At 38.4% G+C, this 27,553-nt stretch overlaps 1 protein-coding gene across 7 annotated transcripts in view; it reads left to right on the forward strand.

The window, feature by feature from the left end:
• The window catches only part of EMB1417 (Pentatricopeptide repeat (PPR) superfamily protein), a 279,888-nt gene that overhangs the window by 20,534 nt on the left and 231,801 nt on the right, over nucleotides 1–27,553 (forward strand). For 3 of the 7 annotated variants that reach the window (XM_089796899.1, XM_089796898.1, XM_089796900.1), the window contains one exon: nucleotides 9,127–9,191. The exons of 2 other annotated variants lie outside the window; for them this stretch is intronic. In XM_089796899.1, coding sequence (XP_089653025.1) covers nucleotides 9,127–9,191 — 65 coding nt within the window. Of the gene's footprint in view, nucleotides 1–9,123; nucleotides 9,192–27,553 lie in introns of all 7 variants that reach the window. 2 more of the 7 variants (XM_089796896.1, XM_089796901.1) reach the window with 1 other exon arrangement.

Raw genomic sequence — 27,553 nt, forward strand, 5'->3', positions numbered from 1 at the left:
AGAGAATGACTTTTGAGAGGTTTGTGAACCAAAGAGGAGAACACTACCGTGCAGTCAGACAAAATAGGAGACCTCGTGGTGAGGATAATGAATTAAAGTGGGCTATAGGGAAACTTTCCTTGACTACATTTGATGGGAGTAGCAGAATGATAGCGCAAGCTTGGATTCACAAGCTTGATACCTTCTTAGCACTGAGACCTATGATAGAAGTGGAGGCAATAAAATATGCCACGCTACATTTAGAGGGAGTTGCACATGATTGGTGGTACCATGGGATGGTTACCCTTCAACATAACGAAATGACTTCATATCAGGACTTTGTGGACAGGTTGGTTGAGAAGTTTGATAAGAAGGATCCAGAAGTCTACTGCAGGGAGTTGGCACAGTTAAAATAGATAGGCGGATTGGAGTATTTCATTAGTGACTTTCAAAGGCTATCCGTTATGGTGCCAGATGTATCAGATAGGAGATTGGTTGTTTTGTTCATGTAGGGATTATCCGAACCACTAAAGGGTTGGGTAAAAGCCTTTGATCCATTTAATCTGCAAGAAGTGATTAAAAAGGCTAGAAGTATGGAACAAGCAGCCCCAGTAAATAAATTTCAGTCAAAAGGTGCATCATCTAGCAAAGACAAACCATTCTTCAAGAAATTTGACAAGAATAAAAGAAAGGCTGAAAATAAAGATAAATCATTTGCTCCTTTGGATAGAGAGACATTGAATGATTTAAGGAAGAAAAAACTTTGTTTTTATTGCAAAGGACCCTATGACATGAACCATGACTGTCTCTTGAGGCCAAAGGGGAAAACAAATAGGGTTATGTGGGTATATTATGAGGATCTTGATTCTTTAAATTTAGACCAGCAATTTGAAAATGAGGAATCAATTGAAGAAAAAGAAGGCACAAATGATATAGGTGATAAGAAGACTGAGGGTAGACTTAAGGTGGCCTGTCTCACTAGTGTACAACAAGAGGGATCATTTAGGATGGGAGGGGTATTTGGCTGGTCAGCGAGTTATTACTTTGCTTGATTTAGGTGCTACTCACAATTTTATTGATTCCAGATTGATTAAGAGGTGTGGGATACAGATAGAGCAAATTGAGGGTCTAAGAGTGAGGGTAGCTGATGGCTACATCCTCAAATGTGATAGGAAGATTACAAGTTTGCCCCTAAAGATCAACAATTTTGATTTCAAAGCAGATTTTTATGTTGTTAACATGAGTGATACAAATTTGGTCTTGGGTATGACTTGGTTACATGACATAGGGGAGTTCTCTCTCAATTTGAGAGATATGGAGATTAAGTTTTAGTTAGAGGGGAAGACCCATATACATAAGGCCATTTGTGACAATAGGTTTAGGATGATGTCTTGCAGACGCATGGAGAGCTTGTTCAGACATGACCAGGTTGAGTGGGCAGCGCGTTGCACTTTAATGCCATCACAGGGGCAAACAAGAATCAGAATATCACCTAGACATACAGGAACTGAGAATCAAGCACTATAAGGTTTTCAGTAGAATACCACTAGGTAGATCTCCAGATAGAGGTATTGAGCATATTGTTGAGTTAGAGGAGGGTGCTAAACCCATCATGATCACACCCTACAGGCATTCAAAGAGATTGAAGGATGAGAGTGAGAAAACCATCAAAGCACTGCTTGCTATGGGGCACATTAGACCAAGTAAGTTGCCTTTCGCTTCTTCTGTGGTTTTGGTGAAGAAGAAGGATGAAACTCTTAGGATGTGCATAGATTATAGGGTCCTGAACAAAAAGGCTATAAAAAATAGGTGGCCCATCCCACAGATTGATGAGTTATTAGATGAGCTACACGTAGCATGTTTCTTCTCCAAAATTGATTTGAGATCAAGCTATCATTAGATCCAAGTCAGAGAGTAGGATATAGAGAAGACGACATTTAGATGTCATTGTGACCATTTTGAGTTTGTCGTTATGCCATTTGAGCTAACTAATGCTCCAGCTACTTTTTAGTTCACAATGAACAGGGTTTTTCAGCATCAGTTGAGGAAATTTGTGTTAGTCTTGTTTGATGACATCCTGGTGTATAGTAGGACATGGGATAAGCATGTGCGACACTTGGACACTGTGTTGAGCATTCTGAGTAGGGAGTCCTTGTATGCAAAGGAGTCCAAATGTGATTTGGGATTATCAGAGTTGTTATATCTGGGCCACATTATCAGTGCTCAGGGAGTATGCATGGATCCTGAAAAGATTCATGCTATTATTGAGTGGCCTACTCCAGTGAACTTGGCACAGTTGAGAGGATTTTTGGGGTTGTGTGGGTTCTACAGGAGGTTTGTTAGTGGATATTCCAGGCATGCAACACCCTTGACGGACTTGATGAAAAGGGGGCTTTCTTATGGACTCTTGAGGCACAGGAGCGTTTTAATAAATTCAAGGAGTTGATGACTTCTTGTCCAATGCTAGCATTACCAGATTTTAGCAAACCTTTTGAATTGCACCATGATGCATTTGGCGAAGGTGTTGGAGCGGTGCTTATGCAGGACAAGCACCTGATTGCTTATGAGAGTAGGAAGCTCAGCGGGCCTGAGAGGAGCTTCAACATTTATGATAAGGAAATGTTGGCCATAATGTATGCTTTGGCCAAATTCAGGCAGTATTTAGTGGGTAGCAAATTCAATATAAAAACCAACCACAATAGCTTGAAACATTTCCTGGGGTAGTGAGATCTTAATGACAGGCAACAGAAATGGGTAAGTAAATTACAGGCATGTGATTTTGATATTACCTATTTGAAGGGGACACACAATGTAGCCTTGTCATGAAGATCCCACTTGAGCTTGGTGATTGATATATCAGAGGATTGGAGACATTTGATCTTTGCAGAGTATGCAAAGGATACATGGGCATCGGGATTCATAGATGGATCGATCCAGAATAGTGATTTCACCCTTGTGAATGAGATCATCATTTACAAAGGGTGCATTTATTTGGTGCCAGGGTCAGAGGTGAAGATGATGGTGTTGAGAGTTTATCATGACTCACCTATGGTAGGACATCTAGGTTTTTACAAAACCTATTGACAGATTCGTGAGCATTTTTCGTGGAAAGGGCTCAAAGATGAGGTGTTGCAATATGTTAGAGAGTGTCCTACTTGTTAGCAGAATAAATAGGAGCACTCTTACCCAGCCGCCTTACTTAAGCCACTTCCGATTCTTGACAGGAAGTGGGTGTTTATCCATGGACTTCATCACAGGACTGCTAAGAGCCTAGGGTAGAGACTATATATATGTTTTTGATAGGCTTACAAAGTTTTCCTACTTCTTCCCAATCAACACTATATACACTGCTACACAGGTGGCAGATTTATTCTTTAGAGAGGTATTTAGGTTGCATGGTTTACCTCGGAGCATTGTCAGCAACAGGGATAGTAGGTTTATGAGTCACTTCAGCAGGAGTTGTTCAAATTGTGCAGGATAGAGCTCACTCCGAATACTAGCTTCCACCCCCAGACAGATGGTCAAACAGAGATAGTGAACAAATGGGTGGAGAGATACCTTAGGAATTACATAGCAGGGCAACAGAAGGCTTGGGTTAAGTGGATATATCTATGTGATTATTGTTATAATTCCACTTATCACATGTCTATCTAGATGTCACCATTCATGGCATTATATGGATATAAGGCACCAAGTTTCATGGATTTGTTGCTATTAGATAGTAGAGTGCCTAGTGCTGAAGACTTATTACAAGAGAGCCAGGACATTGTGAAGGCTCTTAAGGATAATATCACTAAGGCATAGAATCAACAGAAGCAGTATGTTGATCAAAAGAGGACTGAGCGAACTTTTGAGGTTGGTGATATGGTATATTTGATGTTGTAGCCTTACTGCCAATCCACTCTTAAAAAGAGTGGTGCCGAAAAACATAAGCCATGTTATTATGGGCCTTTTGGGGTGATCAGGAAAGTTGGAGAGGTGGCTTGCGAGTTGGATTTGCCGGCAGAGAGTAGAGTCCATAATATTTTTCATGTGTCATGTCTCAAAAAGGCGTTAGGACACTAGGTTGTTCCTTCTACAGTGCTTCCACCCTTGGACGATGAGGGGAAATTGGTTTCAGTACCAGAGGCTATCATTGAGTTCAGGGAGAGGAATTTGAGGAGATGTACTATCAGGGAGTACTTGGTGAAGTGGAAGGACCTGCCAATAGAGGATGCCACCTGGGAGAGTGAAGAAATTTTGCAGCATCCAGAGTTGAGATAGCTTGGGGACAAGCAATTCAAGAGGGGCGGACTGTAATGTTCCCATCTTTTTAGCATCTCAGTGGAGTTCTTATCCTTTACATTCTCCGGAGGCTAAGTGGAGAAATAAGGAAAAAATGATTAAATTAATTTATTATAAAGTCATTAAATAAATTAAAATTAAAAGGTGACTGTATTTAATTAATTTAATTTTCTAAAAGCACAACTAATTATTGTATTGGAAAGGGGGAAGCTTCTAGAGAGTGCATTTTCTAGAAGTACGACTTATTATTGCCTTGGAAAGGGGGAAGCTTCTAGAGAGTGCAATTAGATAATATTTTATTTCCTTCTAGAAGGGTGAAGGAAAAGAATAAATAGAGGCGACAGCTTCATTGTAAGTATCTAATTATTGTCAATTGCATTTGATATAAACTTGGGAGAAGAAACTAAGGGTTTCTAATTTCAGTTAGCTATTGGAGAGCGTCAATTCTTCAGTGTTGCAACCATTTGAGGTGGTGAAATATTCACTGAATTTGGCATTCGGGAGAGTTTATTCTGGAGTTCTATTTGTGCTTAAATTGGAGAATACATTTTGGCTGCTACAGTGTGCCTGTTGTCAATCAGGATTTGCGCCTTTAGCGAGATCTGAAATCAAGCTATCCTGTGAAACAGCGGAAACTCTCTCGGGTGGTGGGTTGTCCTAAAACGAGAGAAGAATCTTTGGAAGCTAGGCTGGTTCCTAAATTGTGATCACCTAATCCTAAAACATACTCGAGATAAGGGAAAGAAATGAACAAATCAATGATGAAAACTAATCTAAGTGAGGTGATACACCAATGGTTTTTTTTAAAATATAACTTTGATTACTTCAACACAAACTACAAAAAGACAATTGATTCACAATATCAGACAATTACGTAATCACAAAAGTGTTTCTATGTAAGGATTGGGATCTCCTGTTTTGAAAGGGATACCTAAGTCTCACCAATTTTCTGCAAGAAAACAATAATCACAAACATAGACCTGCAATCACATGTATCACGATTCAAATTTGCAACTAGGAATGTAACTATAATGAAGGCGAACACAACATTAAAGCAAAGAATTCACAAAATTGCACAAGAATCTATGATAAGGAACCGCTGTATCTCTATAATCAGTGCTGGAAAAATAATCTCTGCTACAAATGCCCTTACAATCAATTCAAAATCTGCAGTGTGCAAAAAATCTGAATCCGAAAGAAGGTCCCTCATAATGAGGTGAAAGTACAATATATAGAAAAATAACCCTAACTTGGATTCCGAAATCATGCCTAGGAAAAATCACCAAAAAATGATGAAAACTATGATGGAGCCTCTGAAAACTGCACTCAACCACCTGCCCAACTGATAGATAACTCAAAACTGCCTCCAGCTCTCCAAAATCATGCGCAAAAAGCTCAAACTCGGATACACTGAATAACCCATAAAAACAGCATGTAAAACTGCTCCTAATTATGCAATATATGCATAAAATAAGCCCTCAATTTGAACTGTATACATAAATAATCATAACTGCTCTATGGATTGCTAAAAATATCATCAAATAACTCTCAAATCTGCATATGAAACTGAAACTGAACCTGGCCTCATAATACCCCCTGTTAACTGAATGTTCCTTCTAAAATTATTCTTCCAGATTAGCCTTCTTACTTCCTCTCCTTGCATTTAGGTATTAAAACATTTAAAACTCTTATAATTTCCTTTAATTAATTAATAAAATCAATGGTCTTATAATTACGACCACTTGACATATTAACTTTACAATTAAAGCTCTTTTTTATTATATTAATTTAATATAAACGTGTTTATCATTATTTTTATCATTTTCTATAAACACGTTTTAATATTAAATTAATATTATAAAGGAAATTATTTATTCTTTAATACTTTTATTTATATTAATATTAATATGTTTATAATTAACGTGTTATTTGTTAATTTTAAAACATATTAGTATTAATATAAATAAAAGAAAATCATAAAATATAATTTTTATTAGTTAAATATGTATAAAAATGATTTTTACGATTTTCTTCCATTATATACATATTTAACTAAATAAAAATAGAGTTTGATTTTTTTTTTCTTTATAATGCCTAACTCCTACCTCCAATATCATGGACCCGAAATTTTCTTAAAATGGAGTTTAAGGGCGGCTTAGGAAAGGAAATAAGAAGGTTGGAAGACTTAATCATTTTCACTTGCTTCATTTTTTGGTTCACGTAGAGCAAGAGAAGAGGGTTTTTTGCAAACCCTAGCCATCATGGATGAGGGTCTGCGATTTTATTGCTTTGCTGAGCGGATCTGTGGTGATATTTGTTGGTTTTCTTCTTCATTTGGGCGCCATTTTTTGCTACTCTGGCCACGGGTTCTAATTTGTGTATTTGGGCACATGCTGGACCATATTTTGGTGTGAGCTCACCATATTTTACTGCGGGTTCTGAGCTTTTGCTGGACGTCTTCACATTAGAGTTTGCTGCGGTTATTTGTGGCTTGAGTTGTTGGTTGATACTGGGCAGCATTTCATATTATTACTGGGTATTTTGGATGCCATGTATGATGTGGATTTACCCTTTGTTGATGGACGGCTTTTACTTTCAGTCTGGGCACAATTTTGAGTGTGGATTCTCTGCTATATTTGCCATGGTCGATTTTCTTTCTTCATACTGAGCTTGATGATGCTCAATTCTGAGACTTCTTGGCTGGAAACTGCCATTTTATGTTAGACAGCTGCCACGAATCTCTTCCATGAGGGTTTGCTGTGGTTGTTCCTTCTCCATATGGGTTTCGTCTTGGATGTTTCTTCTTTGGAGATGCCATGCTTTGTGCTGATAAGCGCTGTATCCTGCTGGTATGAGCTTTTATTTGTTGGCTTTTCCTCTATGGCTGTATATTAGCCATAAGCTTCATATACCCTCATATTTTCATATGTTGTTTTCATGAATATAAAAATATTGGAACAATAACATAGAACATTCATATATATTATGATGTCTTATCTCTTCTCCATTTGGTAATAATTTTAATGCTGTATATGAACCTTTATCTGTTGGCTGTGGATGACCATATTTTCATTTTATTGGAACCCCCAGAAGTTGTCTTTGTGTAAAAATGCTCAAGAAAATTGTAATAGGTGGATGATATGACTATTTCTTCCTTTCTCACAGCTCATTCTTTGTAGATGACGTTCTTGATCTGATATTTTGCCGATAGCCATTTTCTTGCTATCCTGTTCATCATGTTCTAGCCTTTGTATGCTGATACACATTCCAGCATGCAGCATTTGTTTCACGTTATCACCATATATGTCTTGAAATTTGTAATGGCTGATAAGGTTCCTGTTACACTGCAACTAAAAATCTTTTCAAATTGCTTTTGTTGATGATACACATTCCAGCATATTGTTCGTTCTTTCATAGATTAGATCATCATTTGATAAACATGAAGCATATGAATAAGAACAATCATGGATCTTTGAATCTGTTGGAATCTATTTGTCTTTTTGCTCAAATATGCCATTAGATACATGTGCTTCTTTGTGATTAGCTTCTAATGTAAGGTTCAACTTGCTGATACACTTTATCCCATTCTAATCTTTCCTTCAAATGAAATATAACTTGATAATTTGTTTCAGTTGAGCTGCTCTAAAGATTATCATGTAACCAACAGCTTGAATTGTAACATTAGAAATCTTTAATTTGTCTTAACCTTTGAAATTGTTGAAGCTATATATGTCAATTCGCTGAAACAGATGTGACTATATATAGACATATCACTGATTAATGACAATAGCAAAGATCATTGTAATTCAGATTTTAATACAACTGTTGAAGTTTTAGTCTTTATTACTGTTCAGAAATCAGATAAAACTAGAACATATTTCTTTGTTGACTGTTTTGAAATCAGACATCACTAGAACCTTACTTGTTTGTTTGAGTGTTCTGAAATCATACCATGTTCCGCCTTTGTACTTTGCTCATAGCAGTTTGATATATCATATATTAACAAAGAAATGCAGCATAAAAAATAAAGTTGTTTTCATCACAAACCTGTTTTCTGTTACCAAAATAAATCTCCTAGTCTGCTCAACACTATGAGTTAATGATTTCCTGATAGTGATACTCCTATTTTTTTCTTATTTATTTGGCACTGATAAGTAATTCTGATTGACCTTGTGACTGATTGCATATGTACCTTCCTGATATACGTTGAAATATGCTTGTAAAAATGACTGAAATTCCTTTAGCTTCAGATTTTGAAACCTTACATGTCCTTCATGATTTGACCGGAAGGTCCCATACTTGAACTTATGTATGCCCCCTTGACGGTCTCCTCTCGTCCTTTGCCTTTGCCGCTACATGATTCAACCAGAAAGTTCCACGCTTGTAATGTACGTGTGTCCCTTCCATGATCTCCTCTAATCTTTTGGTCTTTGCCCCTCCTTGATTTGATCAGAAAGTTTCGTGCTTGTAACTTATGCACGTCCTTTCTATGATCTCAATGTCTTCAATCAGCTACATTGGTTTAACCGGAAGGTCCCATACTTGTAACTTATGTATGCCCCCTCAACAGCCTCCCCAATATCTTTTGTCTTTGCCCGAACAAACTCAGCCAAAAGGCTTCATGCATGTAACTTACGCATGATCCTTCTATAGCCTCAAGTCTTCATGCCTGTATCTGCACATGGAACAAACTCATTAGTAAAAAACAGCTTTTATCTTCTTCGGATTGTTCTTGCCTTCTTGCCTTTTAGCATAGTTATCTGGAAAACCATGTTGTATAAACAACAGAGTATAGATGATAGGAAAGTTTTCCATTGCTCAGTTCTTATGAACTGATCCATTTCTTTACTCATTTTTTGCAAGTTTTACTCCCAGATGGAGATGTGGGATCAGCCCTCCAGCGTTCAACGCAACAACTTTCCATTCAGGCAATGGATGCCTTTCCTTTCTATCTCTTTTTCAGTACTTTTCTGTTTGTACAATGTGTTCAATTCAGATATTTATGTTAGGAGCTGAGAGCACTAGTAATATCTGAATGCATTGTATTCAAGTACTATGTAAACATGAACACTTTGTAAAATATTTTTTGAATACTTGAGTAAAAAGTATTATTTTTTGGTATTTGTATCCTGAAAAAGTGATCAATTCTCTTTTTTTTATGCTTCCTGTACTTTGCTTACTGCATTCTTTTCGTTCTGTACTATATACTCTCAACAGCTAGACACACTTAGTTAGCAGATAAAACATAATCAGTTTAGCATAAAACATAACAATTTAAGAGGCATGTTAAATTGGTAACAGTGCCACACTATAGTATTTATGCTTGATTCCGATTGCAACTTTCATGTCCATCCTTGGGCATCACTATTATCAGGTTCCTCTTGCAACTATTAGTAGTTAGCATTGTAATTTTTAGGCATATAATTTTGTTGTTGTAAGTGATAATTCAAAATCAGATTTTGGCATTGCTATAGTCATTATTGTAAGCCCATTTGTCTTGGCAAACTCATAGCAACATTGTATATGGGAATGAATTCAATAAAGGAGCTATATGTTGCATACCATTTGTTTGACGAAATGTTCATCTAATAGCATATATGATTAGCATAATAGTTGTATGCCAATTGTTTGTCAAAATATCAGTTGGCTGTAGGTATGCATTTCATATCTAGTTTCCATGTCCACCCATTAAAAAAAACAAATACCAAAAAGAACTGCACTTGCATTTTAGTTCATTGTAAGAGGCATTGTAATATCATTTGTGAACATTCCAAATTTCTTAGCATCATTCAAACTATATCAAACAAACTAAAACACAAAAAAATCAGAAAAGAGAAAGGCAACATACAAGTGTTTGACAATATTTCTTGAGCTAAAATCAGTCAATTTGGGGAAGGGATATTACATTGGTATCAGAGCTTGCTTGCAAAGTGTTTGACGAAATGTCGAACAACTGAATTAGAGAAGAATTTGATGTTTGATGAAGTTATAACCAGTTGGGGTTATTATAGTGGACTATGTGAGCATACAGTGTAAGATGGTTAAGTTGATATTATAGAAAATGGTTGTTGGTGCAAGCTGCACAACTCAATATAACAACTATTACAGTAATTTGGAAGTAAATGAAATTCTAATTTTGGCAATATGCTTTCTAGGCAGAAATTCTTCCAAAACAGATAAACTATAACTTGATATTAAATTTGGTAGTGAAACACACAAATAAACATCAGAAAAATTAATGTTGGAAATGAAATTGCTTAATAATGTCATGGCAATACAGTTGTCTAGATTTAGATGGGTGTCTTCTAAACTGGTAGGAGGATGGAAGTTCACTTTTATTATTTTTCGGATGAAGGGGAGTCAGTCCCTCAATGAACTAGCTTTTCTTCAAACCATCCGCTAGCTAGTTGTCTAACATGTTGACGAGTTCTTCAGCCTATGATGGCAGTCTCGCACTGTCTCATTTTTTTTCTTGGCGGATTTGCAAATTTTAGCTACCACTTCGCCATCATCATGAAGAAATTTGAATTCAGCCTGAAATACTTGTTTCAGATTATTCTGAGCTGTTTTGAGTCTTGTTGGTGGTCTCTATACCAGTCAATTGTTACTTCCTACCAATAATCTTGATCATCTTGACCATTCGCCTCCCATATGGTTACACATGTCTTATAGTGGCTGACCAGGTCCTCTGATCCATCCCTACTAAATTAGGGAAGCTTCTACTTGTCCGGGTGTTCACGATTTTTCTTCTACAATCAACACCCTGTGCATTGGTAAACTCAAGTGGGTCGGTTACTCCTCGAGGTCCTTGTGCTGCTCTTGGACCTCTGGGCACACCCACACCCTCTTCCCTTCCACCTCTGTTGTATATGCTTCAACAAGTTTTTGGTTCTATTCTCTCTATTATCAACTCTTCTATTAGAGCAAGATTCCAATAACCTGTAACAAACTTTCAAACAAGTCTGTTACCTCTCTTTTAGGATTCCTTTCCTTGCTATTGTCTTCCTACTAGTGTACAAATGGTTTGCTTGGTATCAATTTACCCTCCCAACCATCTATATTTGACCCTTCTTGCACCCAAGAAATGCTCGAGAGTGGTAGTTTTCTTGCAATATCTTCCTACTCTTGCCTCGTGGGCGTTGTCAATAACAATTGTAACCATTTGTAATAGTTTGTAAACCTTTGGGAATAGTTATTAGTTGTGTAAGTTGGTACCGAGGGTAGTTGAAATGCGACGGTTGAGTTGCAACCCTTTAGGTACTATATGCACATCCCGCCTGAGTAGCATTAGATATCAAGGAGAAGTACATTATCTTATGTTGTATTGTCATGAACATTAATGGAATCAACAACTTAGTTTTATGAAACTCAGTGTTACATTCTTTACTTTTCTATCATGCATTAAACTTGTTTACCCGTGACGGTAAGCATTTGGTGCCGTTGTCGATCTTGAATTTGGGGAGAGTGACATGAACAATGACGTGCGAAGAGTAGAATAAATGGGAACATCTGTGAGAACTAATTAAAATGGAATAACCGAGCCATACAAAGGGGAGCGTGAATTGACTGCAAATTTCCACATCTTGTTCAGCGTGATTATTGAAACCTTTGTATGGAGAGAAGTCTGCTTGAAGGGGTTCTGAAGGACATTGTTTGGGAGTCACTGAACATGAGCCTCACTGCAAATCGATTGTTCCACCAGTTTCCTTGATTGTTTGCACAAGTGTTCCTGGCACAGACAGGGCAACAAGAGGAAATCAAGCAGGAGCAGTGCAAGCAACAAACCCTCTGAATCTTCCAGGAACACAACCGTTGGGAATTTGAGAAAGGTGATGAAAACCGTCAAAGGTCTAACCCATGAGCCATAGGCCATGGGAATGTGAGTGAAATGTCAGAAGAGTGTGAGTGAAAATAGCACTAAACTCTGTAACGGTCGCATTGATGACCCATGATGATGTACGATGAATATACATAAATAATAGTGTTCTTTCTACATGTGTTGTTTCAAATTCACGAATGAGAAGTATATATGCCAAATAGACTAGATAAGGATAGGAATAGAAGGGAACAAATTGATGCCATACATGCCAAACACCAAGCCCTAATTCTTGCACAACAAACTGAACGAAGATGAAGGTTAAAGCAACTCACTGAAGGGAATTGCAGAGGTGTCATGAAGGGTGACCACGAGGGTGCCGCGGGAGGTGCAGTGACTAAAGCAGAATGGTTTGGTTCGCTAGAACACCGGCGAGTAGTGAGGAACTTTTGGAGGAGACACGACAAAGATTGGATTTGATCTTAGAGACACGTAAACAATTTTTAAACCTATCCAACACACCTCAGGCGGAGGGAAACCGAGGCAAAAGCACCAGAAGCAAAGGGGTAGAGGAAGCGAAGGAAGCCAAAGACACTGAGGCAACGAGAAGTGTTGGGAGGACACTACACGATGGATAGGGAATCCTTCCACGATCCAATCCTAGCAGTTCGGGTTCACAACAAATTGGTCCAAGCCAAACAAGAAGAATCACGTCGTAGAAACAAAAACTACCCAAGTTTACTGGTGATAGGAAGGAAGATCCTATTAGACATTGCTGTACATGCGAAACTATCTTGGCGGCAAAAGGGGTTACCGATAAAGATGAATGGGTCAGTAGTTTCCTGCAACCCCACAAGGTGGTGCCATCAACCGGTATTGTGACATGGACAAAATGAAAATAGGTTCATGAGATGATCTTAGAAAAGAATTCCATGCAGAATTTAAACTTCTTTGGTACGATAATGAGATCGTCATAGAAATCTACAGTGCTAAACAAGGGAAGAAGGAAATTGTTCGAAAATGCTTGGAAAGATGGAAACCCAACTGGTGGATGAATTGAAGAAGAGATGGTTCGTTGACAGATTGAATGCATCTTTGAGAAGGAAAATGAGGATAGTACCACCGACATCATTTAATGATGCGTATGATAGAGCTATGAATTTGGAAAGTGTAAGTAAAACATTAAAGGAGAAGAAAAGTAAGTCATCCTTCGAGAGTGATGAATCATCAGATGAGGATAGTAGCAACGATGATGAATTCAATAAAAAGGTGCAATCATTACAAAAGGATATAGAACACTTGATGCGGGAGTTTAAAATGATGAAGGGAGATGTAGGGAGAGTGACGAAGGAGAATTGTGGTGCACAGAGTGCAAAGAAAGAGGGCACACAAAAGAAGCACGTCTGAAAAAATCATTATGTGATCTCTGCCAGGTGATGGGCTATTCCACCAAGGACTCCCTGTATAACTTAAAGACGAGAGGGTCACAAGTGCTTTTCACCTAGGAACAACCATCTGCCTCCAGGGCAACCACTACCAACCAGCAAACAAACAATGCGTCATTTGGTAGGTTCTGAAATAACTAGTGAGGAGGAAGAGGAGGTGATGAGAACAAAAGCCGAATTCAATACGACTCGAAGGGCTAATTGATGAATTCAGTGTTGGCTGTACACCCAGTGGGGCCATTTTGTCCGAGACTGCGAGAAGAATGACACACGCTAGAAGTTGTGTCGATGGTGTGGTCCCAGAGATCATGAAGAAGCCAATTGTCTGAAGCCTATGGTGAAACTACTCAACATTGAAGACAAAGTACTGACAATCACTCGTAATTAAGGGAAACAAGTAGTGTACCCTGATCCTTGTACAAAGAAGCGGAGAGTACGTGATGCAAAAGAGGAAATAGAGAAGGCAATGAAAGTGAAGGGGGATTCATGTGTCACGTGTGGCCACAAGTACCTCCGGACGAACAAAGGCCGAGAATAACATACTAGGGCAGATATTGCAAATGGAGGTTCCAGTTAAAGTACAAGACCTCCACACCTTACCCTAGTTGAAGACGGCATTACTGAATACCTGCACTGTACAACCAAGTACCAACACCACACAACAACCAAACATTCTAGGAGGATTGACGGTAGACCCTATGTTACTCGTGTTGAATAATGGACGATACCCCCCGATCATTGAGATGGGTATCTTCGGGACAATCCTCACCGATTCCATAGTTGATGGCGAGTCAGAGGTAAATGTGCTTTTGGAGGAGACATGGAAGAAACTTGGGAAGCCTACCCTATGGTCCCCTACCTTTAGCTTACTCGATGCAGACCAACATGGAATTAAACTTCTGGGAACTTTGATGGCTTAGCTAGCCACCATTGGAACCAAGCCATTTGGGCTAGATTTCGTTGTGATTCCATTGAAAAAGAAAGTGTATGATGCCATTCTCGGAAGAAGGGCTAGTAGCAGCAATGACAAATCATAATTGGAAGAAAAACACACTTTCATTGGAGAGCAACAGAAGGAAGTTCCTTATCGACCTTTGTAGACAAATGGTGAGTGAGGAGATGGCTTCAGAATTTAAATCTGACAGAGAGCCTGGTGGAATGGATGAGGGAAGAGACCTAATGGAGCCTAATGATGAAGGCATGCTGGAACTCGAAAGATGTTCAGAAGATGACTTGGATTCTTTGAATGGACTCTTCCATTGGCAAATGGAAGATTACTAGTTATTTCGGAGTTGCAATATGTTAGGAGTGGAAGAAATGGATGGAGAAGAGAAGGATGTGTTTCTGCCAGAGTTTGGGGAATACAAAGGAGAAGCCCGGGTGAATGAAAGTCCTGCTCACACCTCTGATGTAGGGAAACCAATCAAGTACGAAGAGCCATAAGTATGGGTCACAAATCTCAGGAATGAAGAGAATTCGCACAACATATTGGTTGGTGATGACTGGGATCTTGTGTTGAAGACAACATCATTCAAAATCTTCATAGAGTACAAAGATGTGTTTGCATGGAGTTACAAGGACCTAAAAGGTGTACTACCAGAATTGTGCGTACACAATATACCCCTAGTGTCTGGAGTCGTACTTGTGCGAAAGAGACCATACAGGATGAACAAGAATTATATATCCAGGGTTGATGAAGAGATCTAACCCATGCTTGAGGTAGGAATCATATTTAGAGTTAAGGCAAGCAAATGGGTCTCACCCATTGTGATATCGTTGGAGGCGAACCAGAGTAGGATCTGTGTCAATTTTCGCTGCTTGAATGCTGTCACTATAAAGAACCCCTTCCCTATTGTGTTCACAGATTCAATACTTGAAGAATTTGTTGGACATGAAATGTACTCATTTATGGACAGCTACTCTGGTTATAACCATATATCAATCTCAGATGAGGATAAGTTGAAGACCACTTTAGTGGTAGAGGATGATGTCTATGCATATAATTAGATGCCCTTTGGTTTGTACAATGTGCCAATAACCTTCCAAAGAATAATTCTTCATATATTTGATAAATGGCCATAGGAAACTTTCACGCTTTCTTGGATGATTGTTCTATCTTTAGTGGACAAGACATGCATTTGGCAATAGTCAGGGAGTGCATGAAAAGGTGTCGTTGGGCCCGGCTAGCACTACACCCGAAGAAATGTAGATTCATGGTATCCTAGGGTAAGTTGTTGGGGCACATTGTATGTAAGACGAGACTCAAAACTGATCCGGACAAGATACGCGTGATAGTGGAGATGGAAGCGCCAACCACTGTCAGTAGAGTCAAATCCTTTTTAGGACATATTGGATATTATAGAAGGTTCATAAAGAACTTTTCTTTAAGTTTCATGCCCCCTCGATAGGCTAACAAGAAAAGGGGAACCCTGTGTTTGGGGTACGAAGCAAGAAACCTCCTTTAAGGAATTAAAGAGGACATTGCTAGGGGCACCGATCCTAGCATACCCAAACTGGGATAAAGAGTTTCACTTGCATGTGGACGCGTCTAACTTTGCAATTGGTGCAACAACTTGCATAGACAGGTGATCACAACCTAGATCATCCTATCTATTTTGCTAGCAGATTGTTGTTGAAGGTGGAGAAAAACTGCAATACAATGGAGCGGGAGGCTCTAGGAATGGTGTATGCCATACAAAAGTCTAGACATTATCTGTTGGCAATGCCCTTCACATTCTACGTAGACCACTAAGTGTTGATGTACTCAATGAACAAACTCATCATTCAGGGGAGGGTGAGAAGATGGGTGTTGCTACTCCAGGAGTTTACATTCACAATCATGGTGTGACCGGGGAAGAGCCATGTCATAGCCGATCAACTATCTCGGACTAGGTCGGGGGAGCCACTGGAAGGAGTCAGTGATGATTTTCTAGATGCGTATTTATTCCGTATAGCCATTCTTCCAGAGTGGTACAAAAGCATCGACGGATATCTATCCACTTCATAGTTCCCTAGGGAGATGCCACTAGGCAAATGACAAAAGTTGGTAATAAGGAGTATAATGTTTTCGCTGATTAATGGTCTGATGTATAAGATGCGGTCAGACCAAGTATTGAGAAGATGTGTCATAGAGGAGGAAGTACAAAGTGTCCTCCGAGAAGCCCATGAAGGCTCGATAGGAGGGCATAGGGACTAGACACGACGACAAGGAAAGTAATCCTGACAGGGCTATGGTGGCCTACGCTATACGATGATGCCAGAGAGTGGGTGGTCAGTTGTGCCACTTGTTAGCTTACGGGTAAACCGTTGAAATGGGATTTCATGTCGGTCGATCCATCACATGCCCAAGAGTTATTCGAACGATGGGGTTTAGATTTTGTGGGGCCCCTCAAGCCAAGTAGGGCTTGAAGATGCCGTTATGTTGTGGTAGCAACTGAATATCTGACGAAGTGGGTGGAGGCACAAGCGTTGCCCGACAACTTTGCCACAAGCACGACGTAGTTTATTTATGAGTAGATCATCACGCATTATGACATCCCTATTTAGTTGACCAATGATAGGGGAGGTCACTTTGTCAATCATGTGATCTGATTGCTCACAATCGAGTTCAAAAATTTTCACTCCCAGTCGAGCCTGTATTATCCAAGGGCCAATGGCTAGGCGGAGGCAACGAACAAAATTCTAGTGTCGGTCATCCATTAGTCATGCGGGGTGGAGCAAGCTGATTGGGAAGAAAAGATGCCATCAACACTTTAGGTATACCGCACAATGTACAGAGTCACAACAGACAAACACCATTCTAACTAATGTACGGACAAGAAGCGGTAGTGCCAACATAATTTATGGTTCCAAGCCTTTAGATAGCCATTGAAAATAGACTTGTTGATATAAAAAGTCTTCAGGAGAGATTGTATAGGCTGAACAAGCTAGACGAACGAAGGCTAATGGCGTAATGAGCAAAGGAGGTAGCACAAACTCATCATAAAGCATGGCATGATAAATATCTAAAGCGGATGAGGTTTCAACCTAGGCAGTTGGTGCTTAATTACAATGGGCGTAATGAGATTAAACTTGGGAAGTTCAAGGTGAAATGGTTAGGACCCTTCAAAATACGGAAAGTTGGCGACAATGGAACCATTAAGCTGTGGACTCTTGATGGATGGGAGATAGCGTATCTAGTTAATGGTTCAAAATTGAAGATTTATGATCAAAGGAATGAGGGTCGTAGAGTTAACATCGGTCACCAAGAAGAGGGGAATACTTACAAAAAAAAAAAGCAAGCTGAAGTCATTGAACGGTGAAGTCATTATCGGCAAAAGACCAATGCACACCAAATGTTTCACGATATGCAAAGCTAGTCTCTTGTGGCGTATTGCTTCCCCTAAAGATTTGTAAGTCACAGGGTTGAACTCTATTGAGAAAGAGGGAAGGAGGAGATGAATTAAGAGATAGAAAGAAATATAAGTGAAGTGCTTGACAAGAATAATACATATATATCAGATTTGAATTTGAATACCAAGCCACCCTTACACTAATAAAAACACGGACACATTTGCGCAGAGATATTAAAACATTCACACACGGAGACATAGTTGGGGCACGAAAAAGTGAGTGCAAGCCACGACGAAGGAACTAGCTGTTGGAGTCAATTGTCGGAGAAGGAACAAGTTGCATACAAAGAAACCAAACCCCAACAGGAAAAAAAGTCGTACGAACATTGGAAGAATCATTTATTGCAAGAAACAACAAAAGCTCGACAATTATGGACTCAGCCAAAAAGCGAACTGCTTCTTGTAGAACAAGTTACATACATATTTGCTGAGTTTGAGTTCCAGGATGGCCAAGAACGCTCAGATTTTGCCTTAAGGAGTAAAAGTTGCAGACAGTATGGACAAAGGCAAAAAGATGAGACCGAGAGCATCTGTAACCCCAACCAAAGAGCACGTGATGCCATAGACAATAATGTTTAAAGGCTTGAATGGTTTGGATTGGTCGAGGTGGTGGTTTGAGAGTGTGGCAACACCAGATAACTAGGTCATTAAAGATAACCTAAGGCACGCCTGGGTTCAATGGATGATACAGAGGTTGATATTCTGCATCAAGGATTTTGAAGGCTCTCTTCAAACAATGATTGAGACCTTTGATAGTGTCTCCATGAAGAGCACAGTATCATACATGGACCACCTAGTAGTAGTTTCTTTCACACCATTAGAATTTAGGCAAGTTTTTGGCTTACCAATGAAAGGGCATAAAGTAGAGTTGAAGTCACAAAAAATTTGCTCTAGAGGTGAAAGATTTCTACATCCAACTAATCTGCAGAGATGACCTCATAGAGGTAGAGAGGGAGTTGCTTAACAAAGATTCACAAAATAGGGGGATAAAGAGGTTTATTAGAGAGGGGCATTAGAGATGCTTGATGGACTTCGTCAAGAGTCAGCTAACAGGCTCCAAACGTTTAGTAGGTCTCCATCATGAATAACTTGCAGGGAGGAAGGGTTTATGATTGGGGCACATTATGAGCAGACCGTATGTATGAATTTATGACCCTTCAACGTAGGAAGTTCTACATGCCACTCCACACAATCGGATTGCTGATGGATGCCATGGTTAACCAGTTGCCGCATGACATTTTGATGAGAGAGGTCAAAGTAGTACTTGTGGTACCAGACGAGCCCCCTATTATGGGATGGCGACATTTGGACTCACTAGGCAGTAAAAAAACAACAGGACAGAAGAAGTCCAAGGAGGCGACAAATGTCAGCTTAGGTCCAGGGGATACAGATAGCAGGTGCTAGGAGACAGATGTACGAGGATGAGAATGGCACAAAAGAGGATGAAGATGATGAAGTGGAGGTGATATCAGCAACCCCATTGTTGTTTCCATGACCTATGTTGTCTAGCATAGCTCATTTGACACCCATTGTGACCAATGCCCTTATTCCGACATTTAGTTAGGTTAGAGAAGCAATAGATATGACTCTGTTGACAATGATGACGACGAGGATTCCGATGGTGGTCGAGACTGCGGTGATGGAGGCCACTCTAGTGATAGTATCGCCCATGGAGAGCACTTTAGGAGTTGTCGATATGCCTCAGACAATTGAAGATTTGGTCGGAAATATGACAGAAGGAGTCGAGGATATTGCAGGTAATGGATCGCAGGAGCAAGTCCGGCTAGAGGTGATTGGGTCGGATGCTGTGGTAATTGTGGATGTCGCATTATTGGCTGATCTAGTACGAGGTAGTCTTGGGGTGAGCATGGATGTGAGTATTCCGGAAAGGGGACATCAAGCACTAGTAAGATAGAGTAGTTCATTAGGTCGTGCGAGTGTATACCTAGTACAACGACTACTTCCACTTGTAGCATGGGGACCTTCCATTCAGTTTCCTATGAGAGAAGACCTCCATTTGGAGGCAATGTTGCTGGACAGTGATGTCCCTGGAGACGTAGAGGCACCTTTGCTATGAGAGATGAGAGAATAGAGTAGAGTAGCACCAGGAGGGGAAGTAGAGACTATGGTACAGGCAGAGGACGAAATGCCAATAGATGATAGGAGGGATGAGGATGTGTTGGGTAGATATTTTGCAATCGACAGTTTTGGGTAAAATCCAGTCGCAACATGGGATGACCAACCAAAGGCAATGACTTAAACAAAACCAAAGGATTAAAAACCAACAAACATACACTCAAAAATGAAGAAAAAGATGTTGAAGGCCTAAAAAATCAAGCATAGGCTTGACAAACCAAAAAAACGAAAAAGACTTGATGAAAACCTTTAGTAAAAGAATTCATTATATTAATTGGAGTTGATTGGTTCATCAATACTCACCAATTAAATAACAAACTAAACTTAGAGAAATTCGAAATTAAGTTGAAAATGTTTTGTACTGGACTTGCATTTTGTGGCGACAAAATGCAGGGCAACATGATGTACATACATACCTCCGTGCTATTACTGAAGTAACGGATAGAGGCAGGTTGCTTGCAAAGGAGGTGCTTGTGGCACAACGAGAGGAGAAGGCTAGGGAAGAGGCTAGGGTAGCAGGAGAGAAATCTCGGGAGGAAATAGCTACTCAACTAGCCATTTAGCAGTTCGCTTGGGAAGTGGAGCATGCAGTATTGCTAGCACAGCTAGATGCAGCCACACAGGGTAACAACGTGGTAGAACAACAATTGGCAGAGGTAATGAAGGAAAAGGAGGTAGCAAAGGTAGCATATGATAAGGAGACTGAATTACAAGATGTCACATTGATGCTAAAGGAGGTAGTCGAGGAGAATTCAAAGATACAAGCAGATCGTGATATTTGCACTCAACAAGTGTACTAGTTGTGATGGAAACTAAATGCTTCTACGTCCCAACCAAAAACTCTAGGGACGCTTCCTCCCAACCCTTCTTAGCTTGTTTTTCATAGACATTCAACATTGCCCCTATTTTGTATTTGTCGTCAGGGGACGACTTTCTTTTTGGCAGGGATGATGTTGTCGGGAATAATTGTAACCTTCAGGAATAGTTTGTAAACCTTTGGGAATAGTTATTAGTTAAATGTGTAAGTTGTTCAGTACCGAGGGTAGTTGGAATGTGATGGTTGAGTCACAACCCTGTGGGTTTCATATGTACATTTGCTTGAGCAGCATTAGATATCAAGGAGAAGTACATTATCTTATATTGTATTGTCATGAACATTAATGGAATCAACAGTTTAGTTTTATGAAACTCAGTGTTACATTCTTTACTTTTCTATTATGCATTAAACTTGTTTACTCGTGATGATAAACAGTGGGTTGTGTTCTACGTTCAATGTCCGTAGGAGTATCACTTTGGTTAGAATTTGTGGGTAGTTGTTGCAGCCCTTGTAACCTCTCAATCTATTATTGATTCGATAGGGACATCCTTACAAAGGTTTCTACTTCCTTTTCTGATTGTGTATCTTCATTCATAGTTTGCCTTCTGTTGTTATTTGGTAGAAGGGGATTAATTATTGGAGTTGTCGGAGGTGCGACGCCTACTTGTGTTGTGTGGTTCCTCCTCCCTCTAGTTCCTCACTTCATACAGTTGTATTTGTTACATGTCGTGTTCCTTCTCCCTTGCTTCACGTTGATCTTGGAATTATAGTAATGTGCGAGAAAAGAATCTTGGTAGGATACCTAGAAGATTGTACACAAGAGTGTACCATGAGTTTGACACGTACCATGCTAGTGGGGGTTGCTCTCTCCTGAGCCTCCCAATACATGTATTTGTTAATCGATACGTCTCACACTTGAGTCAAATTTTGTGTCAACTAGTCATCCTGAGTCACTTCGTTGTTGTCTTCGACACTAATATCAGTTACCACAACCTCTTGGTCGAAGGTACGACCTATTATGCCTCCATCACACCTATTCTTACTTCCTTAGACCTCTAGGTTTGAATTTAGGCAACACCAAAATGTTAGATGCCTAACTCAAAATGGATTGTGCAGTACAATTCAATAGTAACCATCCAACAATAGTGCATAGATATAAAATTATAAATGAATAACATGAATAACCAGAGATAATACAAAATTATATAACACTATAGAGGACAAAATGATATATCTTTCATAGCATAATAATCTCGAATATTGACAATAACATGAATTATCCTAACCTTCATACAAATAGTGCTCGAAAGTTGATTTAGCCTGCCAGTTGTCATCAATTGACACCGTATTGGAACAAATGTTTTATTAAACTACCCGATTAACTAACAAAAGTATTATTAATGGCATAATTGCTGTCTACAATCCTTAGAGAGGAAGACAGTCAAGTAGATGTACTAAACAAGGAATTAAAAGATATCACAAATGAATCCAAGTATGAAGAACATTTTGACAAGAAGTTTAGTGACATCATCTCTAAAATGCTTTTGTTTGGGGGTATCGAAAGATCTCAAGGAAGAAATACAAAGGGAATCATTGCCAATGACATTTCAAGACAGACTAATTGTTGCAAGTGGCATGTTTCATCATTAGTTTGACCTCTTGAGACGTTGTCACTTGAGATTGAGTTCGATGAGCAATTCATGAGGATATTTGAAGATCCACCTATTAGTAAATCCTTAGTTTGCGAGGATACCATGCTTAATGAATGTTTACCCATCTTACAAAGTGAAGATGCAAATGAAGAATTGCAAGATGTTCCCAAAGAAGAATCAATTGGCAATCTTATGCTAGATGATGAAGTTTCGAGCACTTTTGGAGAGAATGTGTAAGAAGATGAACAAGTTGCTCCCATGGAAGAAGATAACGAAGGACAATTTGAGGGAGGGGGGAGTGTGTAATATCCCTATCTAGTTTTAAAATTTGACATTAAATCAAAACTAGTCGATATCCATATTCAAAATAACTAAATAATTGATTAAAGAGTAAAATAATTATTTCAGTTATCTATAATAAATTATTTACTAAATTATTTATGTAAGTAATCAATAAATAATTTATGCCTGATCAATTAATAAAAGAAACCAAATTATTAATAATCCATCATTAATAATAATTTAGTAAACATCAATAAATTAATATATAAATCAATCAATAAATCTATTACTCAAATCCAATTATTAATAATGTAAAATTGATAAAAAACAATGATAATATTATTAATACTATAGATAACATTCTATTATTCATTTATATATATAGTTAACCAAACATTTAATAATATATAATCTAAATATAAACTGTATTTATTAATCAACTTATTATATTTAAAATGAAGTAAATACATTTGGATCGGTGGGACCACATAAAATGAGGTGGCATTACATTTAAAGCGCTTTACCTCATATAAAAGTTACCACCACAAATTTGTAAGAGGCATAGAAGATATGCAACATAATTGGAATGAAATGAAATAAAAATACAATGATGACATAATCTTGTCAACATAATATACATGGAGATAAAATGGTAATGCAGCCGATGGAGTAATAAATATTGAGCTATTTAAACCAAAGTAACGAGAATTGGAATTGGATCGAAATCTGCAAGGCCGAATCGAATCGTGAATTGACCATGAATTGAAATTGAATTGGCTATGAATCGACAAATTAGAAAAACCCTTTAAATTTAGAGATTTTAACAATTTAAAACTTATTTCATGCACCCTTTATTGAATATAACTTATATTACTAATATATTAGTCCTAGGCCCGATTTCTGTAATTGGATTTATCAGATGTATTGTATTTGCTAAGAATGGGAGAGTTATTTGATTGAATATCCAATGTTCTAGTGGTCCATATGAATTTAGAACTATGTTGCCTCACTGTTCTTCTATATGACACCATTGATATAATTATCCCAATTGTATTTGTTGCACATGTATAGGAGTACATATTCTTTGGGTGTTTCTCTTTCTAAGTTGTCAAATCCTGACATTGTGGGGAGATTTTGAATCCTTTCCTTGGTGGGTGGAAAACTGATAGTTCTATTCTTTATTGGAGATGAATGATTTACTATTCTAGTCAAATGTTTGAGAGGCGTGACTTTTGTAGCTATTGCAAAGATACAATGATGCTAAATTTAATTATGTTTGAAAAAAATAAAATAAAAATAAATTTCTTCCAATTCATAGAGCTGATTTAGGCAATTTTTCCCATTAATCGCATGTAATGTCCCCATTTTCGCTAGCATTGGAGTTTCAGAGATTAGCCTATTATTGCGATCCTTGTAGGCTAATTATTGTGGATAGAGGATCTTTTGAGGCAATGACTTGGCTTGTAAGGGTCTTGTCTTCTCCTCATTTCAGTAAGCTACAGGTTGGTCTTTGTTTGGCTCAGATTGGACTTTGTTTGGGCTTAATTTCGGTATACTTACTGTTTGTGATAAGTTGGGTGTTCATTGAGATGGACCCTTTCTATTTTTGGAAAGTGCATTTGGTCACATGGAGAAATAATAGCTATGACTCATATTTCATACGACATATTTAAATGATGAGTATTTTGGGAGTTATTATATTTTTAGTGGCCCAAATTATTATTAATTATTAAATGGCTTATTATAAAGTTATAATTTAACTTTATAATTTCACTTGAGTGTTGAGCTATCATTAGAAAGTGTCATTTATTAATTAGTTAAGCCAAGTCAAGTGAGAGAATCTAAAGGAAGCTTCTAATTAATGTTGTGTGGTGAAACTTCTTGAGTGAAGTTACATTTTGACAACATAAGAGAATTTGGAGGTTATAAATACAAGCGCATTTGTTGAGACAAGCATGCTTGAATATTAATTTGCTTTTGTTGCCTTAGTGGCTTTTTCTAAGATTCTGATTTTCAAATCCCTTGCTGAGGTATAAGGGTTTGATATGAGGTTTTTGGTCCATTGTTGAAGTATTGTGGAGATTGGTTTCTTGTGAATTATGAGTTGTTCCATTGGATCTATAGCTGAAGTATTGTAGATTCAAAATCTTGGTTTGCAAATAGTTGTTGTGGTAAAATTATTTGCTAATTCTCCTACTGTTTAATCTGTCCAAGGAGAGTGTGTTTGCTGGAGGTATCCTGTGGATCTATGGAAGAGGGATTTTTGTGAATTGTTGTAGAAATTGATAGAGTTCGAAATTGGATCCGTGAGATTAGTGTTGGAATTATTGTTGCAAGTTGATTATAGTTGAGAATTTTAGGGGTTATTACAGTGGTATCGGAGCGGTTTCCTGCTAGCCTGTAGGAATTGGGCTTGGTTATTATTTTGGTCGGTGCTTACTTCTGAGATTGCCAAATTAATTTTGTGATTTGTATAGTGACATGGATGGTGACAGGGGATTCATTCCAGGTAGATATTATACTCGCAGAGGACATACTTCTCTGCATAGGGATGGAGAATCTGAGATACAAGGTATTGTGAAACAATTGGACGTGCTAGTGAATGAGCTGAATCAAAATCACAAATGGATCATTGAACTGATTTCAAATCCAAGATTTGAGCAGAGCATGATATCACTTTTTCAGAGAGCAAAATGTGATGATATAGTTGCGGCTATAGGTGTGGGGGACATTTCTAATGAGACTTTGTATGAGTTGGGCACAGTTGTGGTGGAATGTGATGAGAATTTGTGTTAGGTGGAGTTAGATGATGCAGTTGTTGGCATGAGTTCCCAGGACCATGTAGTTGATGGTGATGCAGCAATAGTGCGAGTAGGAGCATGCGAGGATACTATCATATCAGCAACCACTTTTGTGTTGGTTGAGCCATCTACCAAGGAGTTTAGCAGTATGCATGTAGTTGTAGATGTGTGCTCTAATGATAGTACACATGTTATTGATGATGAGGTGAGTGATGTAGAGACAGAGTTTTGTTATACTACTAATCAACATAGTGTTGATGCTCACTTTGTGGTCAATCCTATGTTCAACATGGATGCAACATTGCTTTATGACAATCCCCTTTTTGAGATTGATGTTAACCACCTACCTGAGTGGAGTTGGACTCAATTTTCACCATCAGTAGACATGGTTCAGTTTTCTATAGCCACAATTGGTGATGTTCTTGTAGCCACAGATTGTGATGAGGATGTAGTTATAGGTACAGTTGGCATGAGTGCATATGGTTCTCTTGTAGCTACATCTTTTCTTGGGATTGTTGGTGATGATCACGATTCTAGTCCAGTATATATTATATGGGTGGCTATGGGGAAGAAGAGTATGTTGAGATCTCCTATAGAGTTGTCTTCCAATGATGTCCTGACTTTCACATCATTAGCACAGGTGTTGGGTGCTATATTGTAGGCGATGTTGATGGACTTGATGATATTGGTATGTAGTTGGTTCTGTGTTGACAGGGATGCCACATACTTCTTCATTTGGGATCCAAGTGGAGGTTGGAGTTCACTGTATTATCGGATTGCTTGAGGACAAGCAATCTCAGGGAGGGAGGATTGTAATGTCCCCATTTTTACTAGCATTGGAGTTTTAGAGATTAGCCTATTATTGTGATCCTCGTAGGCTAATTATTGTGGATAGAGGATCTTTTGAGGCAATGGCTTGGATTGGGAGGGTCTTGTTTTCTCCACATTTCAGTAAGCTACAGGTTGGACTTCATTTTTCTCAAATTGGACTATGTTTGGGCTTACTTTTGGTGTACTTACTATTTCTAGTAAGTTGGGTGTTGATTGAGATGAACCCTTTCTATTTTTGGAAAGTGCATTTGGTCACATGGAGAAATAATAGGTATGCCTCATATTTTAGATGACATATTTAAAGGATCAGTGCTTTGGGAGTTATTATATTTTTAGCGGCCAAATTATTATTAATTATTAAATGGCTTATTATAAAGTCATAATCTTATTTTATAAATTCATTTAAGTTGAGTGTTATCATTGGAAAGTGTCATTTATTAATTAGTTAAGCCAAGTCAAGTGAGAGAATCTAAAAGAAGCTTCTAATTAATGTTGTGTGGTGAAACTTCTTGAGTGAAGTTACATTTTGACAACAAAAGAGAATTTGGAGGTTATAAATACAAGCCCATTTGTTGAGAAAAGCATGTTTGAATATTAATTTCCTTTTGTTGCCTTTGTGGCTTTGTCTAAGGTTCTGATTTTCAAATCCCTTGTTGAGCTATAAGGGTTTGATCAGAGGTTTTTGATCCATTGTTGAAGTATAGTGGAGATTGATTTCTTGTGAATTTTGAGTTGTTCCACTGGATCTACAGTTGAAGTATTGTAGATTCAAATATGAGATTTTATTCTGGGTTTGCCTTGCAAATAGTTGCTATGGTAAAACTATTTGTTAATTCTCCTACTGTTTAATTTGTCCAAGGAGATTGGTTGCTGGAGGTATCCTGTGGATCTATGGAAGAGGGATTTTTGTGAACTGTTGTAGAAATTGATGGAGTTCGAAATTGGATTTGTGAGACTAGTGTTGGAATTATTGCTGCAAGTTGACTATAGCTGAGAATTTTAGGGGTTATTACATCGCATGAATTGTCAATTCAAGCGATTCATGGGAAAAAATAGGCTGAACCAATTCATGACTAACAAAAAATAGCCCATCCCAAATCGAATCGCCAAACCGGCCAT

Source organism: Cupressus sempervirens, chromosome 8, assembly GCF_028749045.1.
Source record: "Cupressus sempervirens isolate cs-2001-9-10 chromosome 8, ASM2874904v1, whole genome shotgun sequence".
Taxonomy (NCBI): Eukaryota; Viridiplantae; Streptophyta; class Pinopsida; order Cupressales; family Cupressaceae; genus Cupressus; species Cupressus sempervirens.